Raw genomic sequence first — 8,538 nt, forward strand, 5'->3', positions numbered from 1 at the left:
CATCATTGTGTGGGGCTATACAGAAGAAGAAGTTTTTAAGAAGGGACAGAAAATAATGCAAATCCTTCTGAGAGCCTCCCATAAAACGAAGCAAGGTCAAGGCACCTGCACAGGAGATCCAGTTTTTAGGAATAAAATGGCAAGATGGATGTCATCAGATCCCCATGGATGTGATTAATAAAATAACAGCTACGTCTCCACCAACTAACAAAAAGGAAGCACAAGCCCTCTGAGGCGTTGGGGGTTACTGGAGAATGCACATTCTAAATTACAGTGAGATCGTGAGGCCTCTCTGCCAAGAGACCTGAAAGAAAAATGATTTCACGTGGGGCCCTGAGCAACAAGAAGCCTTTGAACTAATCAAACAGGAGACAGTCCATGCAGTAGCTCTTGGGCCAGTCCGGACAGGACAAGACATTAAAAATGTGCTCTACAGCACAGGCGGAGACAATGGACTAACCTGGAGCCTCTGGCAGAAAGCACCAGGGGAGACTCGAGGTCAAACCTTGGGGTTTTGGAGTCAGGGATACAGAGGATCAGAGACCCGATACACTCCAACTGGAAAGGAGTTATTGGCAGCGTGTGAGGGAGTTTGAGCTGCTTCAGAAGTGACCGGTACTGAAGCACAGCTCCTCCTGCTGCCCCGACTGCCCGTGCTGGGCTGGATGTTCAAAGGGAACGTCCCCTCTACACACCACGCAACTGATGCCACATAGAGTAAGTGGGTCATACTGATCACACAGCAGGCTTGAATTGGAAGCCCCAGTTGCTCAGGAAATTTGGAATTTATTACAAACTGGCCAGAAGGCAAAAATTTTGGAATGTCACCTGAGGAGGAGGTGACATGAGCTGATGAGGCTCCACCATAAAATGAACTGCCAGATAATGAGAAGCAATATGCCTTGTTCACTGATGGGTCCTGTCCTGTTGTAGGAAGACATCAAAAGTGGAAAGCTGCTGTGTGGAGTCCCACCAGATGAGTCGCTGAGGCTGCTGAAGGAGAAGGCGAATCGAGCCAGTTTGCAGAAGTAAAAGCCACAGTACTCCATGATCTACTTGCCAATCCATGCACTTCATAATTTTACAGAAACAAAACTAGTTATGAGCACCTCTGCAGCACTGAGTTTGATTGACTCAAATTAAAAAAAGAGATCAATTGCAGAAAAAGAATTTTAAAAAGCATCTTGCAAGTTTTCTCAGCTAGTGAAGAAAAATCTTATTGATACTTGGTACTTTGAGCTTTTTATTTAAAACTCAGCTATCATATTAAATACTGTGAGATTGCTTTCTCGTTATTAGCTCTCTTTCTGAAATAATAAAAAACCCCTCTTTACTGAAATAAGGAGAGAAATTTTATCATCATTAAATTCTAGCAAACATCATGTTTCCTTTTGCCAAATACACTGCACTAACATAACCAAGACTAAATTTTGACCTACAATGAAAAAGACACTGAGCTATTTGTTTCTGCTTCCTGGTTATGCATCCACAAGGTCTGAAAGCTTCTCTCCATCATGAAAACCCAGCATTTTGTTAACAGCAATTACTTCACAATTATCAAGAATGGCAGAACTCATCCTTTGTTTTGGGCTGACTGACTCTCATATAACCCATGTTTGCAAAGAAGCTTCTCTCAAGTTACAGGTATAGGATTTCCAGCATCAGAGGAGCTTAACACAGCCTTTATGACTGTGTAGTCCCTTCTTGCAGGTTCAAATTACAACAGTAACACAAGTATTTAAGACAAAGCAAACCCCCCCAAAACATTAGTATTTTTGTCAAAGCTAAATTTCAATCACTTTTCATATTTATACAATGTATTCTTTTACAAATCATTGTCATTAAGATTCTTCTTTCCCCAAATCTTCCTCCAAACAATTCTGATTGCCATGCTGGTTTTTTGTTTTGTTTTGGGTTTTTTTTAAAGAACCTTCATTTTCTCTTGTATCGTGTCAACAGGGACCTACAGGAAGGCTGGGGAGGGACTTTTTACAAGGGTAGGTAGTGACAAAACAAGGGCCAATGGTTATAAACTGGAAGAGGGCAGGTTTAGATTAGATATTAGGAAGAAATTGTTTCCTGTGAGGGTGGTGAGACACTGGGACAGGCTGCCGAAGGAAGTTGTGACTGCCCCCTCCCTGGAAGTGTTCAAGGTCAGGTTGGATGAGGCTTTGAGCAACCTGATTTAGTGGAAGGTGTCCCTGCTGATAGCAGGGGGGTTGGAACTGGTTGATCTTTAAGGTCCCTTCCAACCCAAACCATTCTATGATTACAGATCAGAAATCAGGCTACATTTAATGTTTGGATCCTAAAAAACAACTCAAGTTGAAAGAAACAAAATTTCATCATAACTGATACCTGAAAACACCACAGGTTTAGAAGACTGTTTTGACTTCTCTGTTTGCTGCTTCTGCTCCAAGACTGCCAGCATGCCACCCAAATCCAATTGCACGGGAATTTGACTCTTCTTCCCACTGCTCCTGGACGTTTCCTGAACAAGTTCAGTACCAATCAGTAATGCTCTCTATTTCAGAATGTAAAGACTGTATTTTGTATAGTGTGTAATACATTCAACATCTTAATCCACGATATTTTTGATTTTCAACTTCATTTAATGAAAGTATTTTGATCTTTAAATACACATCAACTTTAATGTGAAAAATATAGTCAGAAATTATTTGAATAACTTTTGAATAGTTTTTAGAATAAAGCATAAAAAGTATAAAGTCCTTAATAAAGGAGGTGCTTCATGTCAGGCTCCCACTTTGGTGACACCGCCATGTATCTCTAAAAAAGAAAAAAGGCTTACCAGAATTGGAAGTTTTTGTTAAAAGTACAGGTAAACCACCCTGTGAATCTTCCAGGGTATTTGATTACAGTACACATATATCATTATCTTAAATGCCTTATTAAAAAGAGAGGTCATCATCTTTAAGCACCATCTCCTTAAAAGCAATAATCTTTCTGTCTGCTTTGAAGAGAAGGCGAAAGCAGTGTCCCACACTTGGCACCACATTTAATGATTCAGAATATAAAATACTACAAATGAATAGTCTAGCAAAGACTACAAAAGGGCAAACTAAGACAGCATGCTCAGGAAGTGACTCCCAGATTTGTATTTTTAGAGTTTTTATCCTGAAGGATCAATTCATTACTGCTTCTGTTACAACAGGGTTAAGGAATGTGACCTGCTCCTTCTGAGCCTAGGATCTCATCTTGCATTAGAGCTATGCCAGAACCTACTCATCAACATGGAATTACTTAGTCACCTCACTGTTGCTCCATATTTCTTCTCCTTGCCCCAAGACAAGTGGATCTCCTTGCCTCCTTGTCTTAATCTAACAGAACCACTTTTAAGAGGTTCCCAATGTCTTAAGACAATCAGTTTGGATCAGATTTATGCCATGATAAATAAGGCAGATGAAAAAAATTCCTGGTATTTGAAATTCACAGACATTAATGAAGAGGGCTAGCAATTACCACCACTGAGTGCTTCTAATCAAGAGGATCCTGTCACTTATCTCAAAGTATGAATAACAAAATACGAACACAATCACAGATGAGCTTGGACTTAGTCTTATATTTAAATATGCTAATTTCCTTTGTCATTTTGAGTTGCAACGTATTTTCAAACAGGAATTAATTTACCTGCATTTTCTTTCTTTCAGATACAGAAGACGAAGCAGGCTTCCCTGACAGCACATCCACCCTGGGAGTTCCATCCAGTGTGAGAGATCGACTATCCCAAGGCTCTCCAGGGAGATGGATCTTTGAAATTTAGAGACAAAAGGTGACAAGAAGGAAGAGTAAATATTTAAAGACACATGGAACAGGGTAAAGTGAAGATGGTATTAAATTCAAATGGAATATAGACAGTGTGACTGTGTGCACCCTCAGCAAGTTTGTGAGTGACACCAAGCTGAGTAGTACAGTTGATATGCTTCAGTGAAGGGGATGCCATACAGAGTGACCTTGACAGGCTTAAGGAGAGGGCCTGTGTGAACCTCATAAAGTTCAACAAGGCTAACTGCAAGGCTATGGACCTGGGCTGGGGCAATCCTCAGTCAGTACAGGCTGGGGGATGAAGGCATTGAGAGCAGCCCTGCAGAGAGGGACATGGGGTTACTGGTGGATGAAAAGCTGGACGTGAGTCGGCAACGCGTGCTTGCAGCCCAGAAAACAAGTTCTATCCTAGGCTGTGCAAAAAGAATTGCAGCCAGCAGACGGAGGGAAGTGATTCTGCCCCTCTACTATGCTCTAGTGAGACCCCATCTCGAGTTCTGTGTGCAGTTCTGGGGTCCTCAGCACAAAAAAGGTATGGACCTGTCAGAGTGGGTCCAGAGGAGGGCCAACAAAACAATCAGAGGGCTGGAACACCTCTTCTCTGAGGAAAGGCAGAGAGAGTTGGTGTTGTTCAGACTGAAGAAGGGAAGGCTCTGGGAAGACCTTATTGTGGCCTTCTGAAAGTGCGATCAATCATTGGCTGCCATACTACTTAATCAAACTCATAATATCCTTTTTTTCCATCTTTGGAAGAAAAAAACAGAAAGGCAGCTTCATCTTCAAATATCTGTTACTGTGAAGTACAAGTAGCTTAATGATCACATGCCTCTATAACTTATATAACTTTGAGTGGTTATACCCTACTTATGTCTAGAAAGCTAAGAAGTTTCTCTCATTTGAGGTCCAAATCTGCACAGCACTTTATAACAAATCTGGTTTGAGCAATTACTGTACCTTTTGCTGCTCATTCCTCTCTGTCAATCCAATTTACTCTATCAACGTAAAGAGGGATTTGGGGTTGTTTTGGGGGCCTTTTTAGTTCTTGTTGTTTGGTTTTATTTTTTTATTTTAAGATCACTAATATTCACAGTGAAACAAACTGAAGGACAAAAATTCATAGCAGCAAAACTATTTTCAAAGAAATAGAAACCTGGAATTTCACCTTTATTATTTATGTTGTTTGCTTTGCAAGAACAATATATTTCAAATCCTTGTGATTCATGTTTGGTATTCATTCTCATATTGAATTAATTTCCAAATTAATCCTTGGGATTTATTCCACTCATGTTAAAAAAAATTAGTCAACATAATTTCATCTTTAGCCTCATTTAAAACTTGCAGTGTTTTCCTGCTTATTTTCTTAATAGTCACAATATGTTGTAAGATTACTTACTTCAGGCTGCTTTCTGACAGCAGGAGTAAATGATGATTTCTGAGATCCTAGTCTGCTTCTCCTATCAGAAGCAGCTGCCAGATCAGGAAACTCATCAGCATCCTAAACAAATAAATCAGAAGATGATTTTATGAGAACCGTCTAGTCCATATTCTCAAAACTGAGTTTTCCTACATTCAAATGATTTTCTCCCTGCTTATCAAACGTGCATCATAATTTGCTTCACTGTACAAAAATTCAGAAGCCAAGTGCAATGCCACCAACTAACTATAATAGGCACTACAATGGTTAGGTCATCTATGCAGCAGCTAGTTCAGGGCTGAAAGAGCTTACAAGAGAAATGCTTCCAACAGCAGCTTGCTATTGCTGTCAGCTGATACAAACAATTAGAGGTAAATGGCTCCTAAAGGAGTGTTTCTGAGATCATTTGCATTTGCCTTACAAACAACTTCCCTCTTCTTCCAGCACAGTCTCCAGCTGTGCAATTCTGCCTTAAACATGTGAGTGGTGAAGAACAAAAAAGGCAGGCAAAAGGGTAATAACTCTTGACTACAGCATGGAAATAAATAGATAAATCACTCAAGTGATTATGTAGGCTTAGACACAAGAGTAAACTCTATTAGCAGAGGATACATTATCCAGACACCAGATTAACTAAGTGCAGACAGGCTGGAGCTTGCTCTAAACTGGCCACCTTATATCCACTACCTCAATCATAATGATCCTGATTCACCAGCTTGGTTTTCATTTAACTGCTTCTCCTCCACTTTCTGAGAGGTCTTTTTAGCTGTGATACTATACTAGTGAATACACCAACACTTCTTTGGCAGCCCGAAAGGCTTCACTTAAACAGCCTAAGCTAGGAAGCTCTAGTATAAGGACAGACACATCTCACTCAATTAATTATTTTTAAAGAAGTTTGGAAGTATGCCAAAAGATGACTGCAAGAAAGGGAAAAATGTTTCACAAACACATTCTTACAGCTTAAGGACTTCTTGAATGAGAAGTTCAAATTTGAATAGCTCTCACTAGAGTAATTTTTTATTTTGGTCTGTCCAATCACTTCCTGAATTCAAATAAATTTCTCTCATTTGCAACCTTCTGTACCAAAATTAATAATTAAAATCTAGCACTCAGTGTGACGCTACATTTCCTTACACTTTCTCTTAACTCATCACCTATAAGACTCAGGGGACACCAAACAAAATCAGGAGAAAGATAAAATAATTTCCTTTTTATTCCCTTGTCACTTCTGATTCTCACTTAGTTCCCACAGACTGATAAGTCCTAGTTTATTCAGTCTTGCCTCCCACAGAAATTGCTTCATGCCTTTGATTATTTTTGGAGCCTTTTGTCTATATCTTTTTTAGTTCAAGTATGCACATTTTTTTAAGGACTAGGGGAAACACAAAACAAAATCCACACTAGATTTACATTGGACACATCTTGGATTTAAGAATTGTTATAATCCATTTCCTTTTCTATTCTCCTAATACTTCCCAGCAGTGTCTGCATGTTTGAACAGTACTACCAGTGCCAAGCTGATTAATAGGAGCAACTTCAATTTTTTTCCCCTAAGGGAAAATACGTAGCTCGGAGTTTACCACTGTGTATGGAAAAACAGGATTACTCTTCCCTAAATGCATCCATTTATGCTCATTAACAGTGTCTATAAATTAGTGACTTTTATAAAACTAGTAAGCAATCCAATATATTGCTCCAGGAAGTTGCTGCACATAGCAGAATCTTCTTAAATCATCTAGGTGCCCGGAAGTTCCATGTGTATGATCGTTTCATGCTATTCCATGTCAAGAGCATCATACAAGTGTTTCACCCATTCTTCAAAGTGATGAGCACAGAAGCACTCCCAGCAAATCAAGAGGGTCTGAAAGCTGTCCCTCACTGCCACAACAGATGCAAGATCTACCGGATTTATTTCTGTGAAATGTATATGTCCTGGTCCATTTTTCTATGCCATTTTTCTCAATTTTTATCTTCAATAGTTCCATTACCTTCCTACTATTTTGCATGACTCCTGCCTTTCTGTTTAGATGGCAAGTCACTCAGAGGTCAGACATCATATGGCAGCATACAGTATAAAAATGGGGATGTTCTCATGGGGGAAAGAACCTGCAGATCTCTGGTTCTACCCATAATTCTCTAACAGAGAGGTCTGTAAACAGTAATTTCTTGAGCTGTTCCAGGACAATGAACCACACAATGAAAAGAATGTGTAGCCACAGTTCTGCTCCATGTTCTGGGTTAAAATGCACACAGAACAGAAGCCAGCTAGGAAGTCTTCTTTGTGCCGTAATTTCACAGACTGAACATTATGCACCCTAGATCAAACATATACATCAACATATGTATATAGTACAGTACAATATCGGGCTTTCAATGAAGATGGTTAAACCACAGACCATACAATTCTCTAATGTAGGAGAGTTTAAAGCCTTCATGATACTGATACACAGAAGTATCAAAATAATATCCACATTACAGCTGTATGATTTTAAAAAAACCACCCTGGAATTAGCAATCACGAATGTAAGCAGTGAAAACTGGGTTCTAGAGTTTTTTGGAACTGAAATTGCTTACAGATGTGAGATGTGTAGAACTGTAATACCAATACCACATTCTTTAAAATTGTGGCACACTGGCACCCAGTATATTCCCCATCCCTTGGGCACTTTGCTTTCTGCAACAGTTACTACATCATATTTTTAATTTAGCAAGTCTGACTTTTACTGTTATGTGTTAACAACCAGACTCTCAGATGCATCATTCCAAATTTGCTCCTAAGTCTGTTCTGCATTCCTCTGTGCTCACTGAGTACACGATAAGTCAAAAGGCAAAACTGTTCCCTACCAGTAACTTCTGAAAAACACCTCAACTAAAAGGGACCTGAACCAATATCCTCTACAAATGAGATTTGAACTTAAATTTGTATAAAGCTGTGTTAACACCTGGTCTTCTAACACACTCATAACAGTTAAAAGAACAACAAAAATATCTTCACTGTACTTCAATCCTCGGTGGTTCCTGCATTGTTGTAGATTCATTTTGAGGTTTCTCTACATCAGTGGGTGACTTTGTTTTTTTCTTCTTTTTCTTCTTTTTCTTCTTCCTTTCTGACCCTTCTTCAGGCTCAGTTTCACTAGCGTCATTTTTTGTTTCTGATGGCTGAAAAAATCATAAGGCATGACCATTAGAAATTGATTTATTTGAATACCACCTACTAAAATAAATGCAAGTGACCACACTTAAACAACTAAAGGATATCTTAATCAATGCAGGCTAGGGCCTGCATTTGAAGCACATCACACAGCTCTCAGACAGTACTGGGACTACTGAGATTTCAG

The 8,538-nt window shown here is 39.4% G+C and overlaps 1 protein-coding gene across 1 annotated transcript in view; it reads right to left on the bottom strand.

Moving 5' to 3' along the window:
• Positions 1–2,358: 2,358 nt before the first annotated feature.
• The window catches only part of LOC104521632 (selenocysteine insertion sequence-binding protein 2-like), a gene marked incomplete at its 3' end in the record, with an annotated part of 15,134 nt that continues 8,954 nt past the window's right edge, over positions 2,359–8,538 (bottom strand). The window contains exons 7-10 of the mRNA XM_029083946.1: positions 8,201–8,359; positions 5,177–5,278; positions 3,649–3,768; positions 2,359–2,491 (exon numbers count right to left, since the gene is read on the bottom strand). Of these exons, the coding sequence (XP_028939779.1) occupies positions 2,359–2,491; positions 3,649–3,768; positions 5,177–5,278; positions 8,201–8,359 (514 nt within the window). The remainder of the gene's footprint in view (positions 2,492–3,648; positions 3,769–5,176; positions 5,279–8,200; positions 8,360–8,538) is intronic.

The sequence above is a fragment of the Antrostomus carolinensis genome, unplaced genomic scaffold (genome assembly GCF_000700745.2).
Source record: "Antrostomus carolinensis isolate BGI_N321 unplaced genomic scaffold, ASM70074v2 scaffold28902, whole genome shotgun sequence".
NCBI lineage: Eukaryota > Metazoa > Chordata > Aves > Caprimulgiformes > Caprimulgidae > Antrostomus > Antrostomus carolinensis.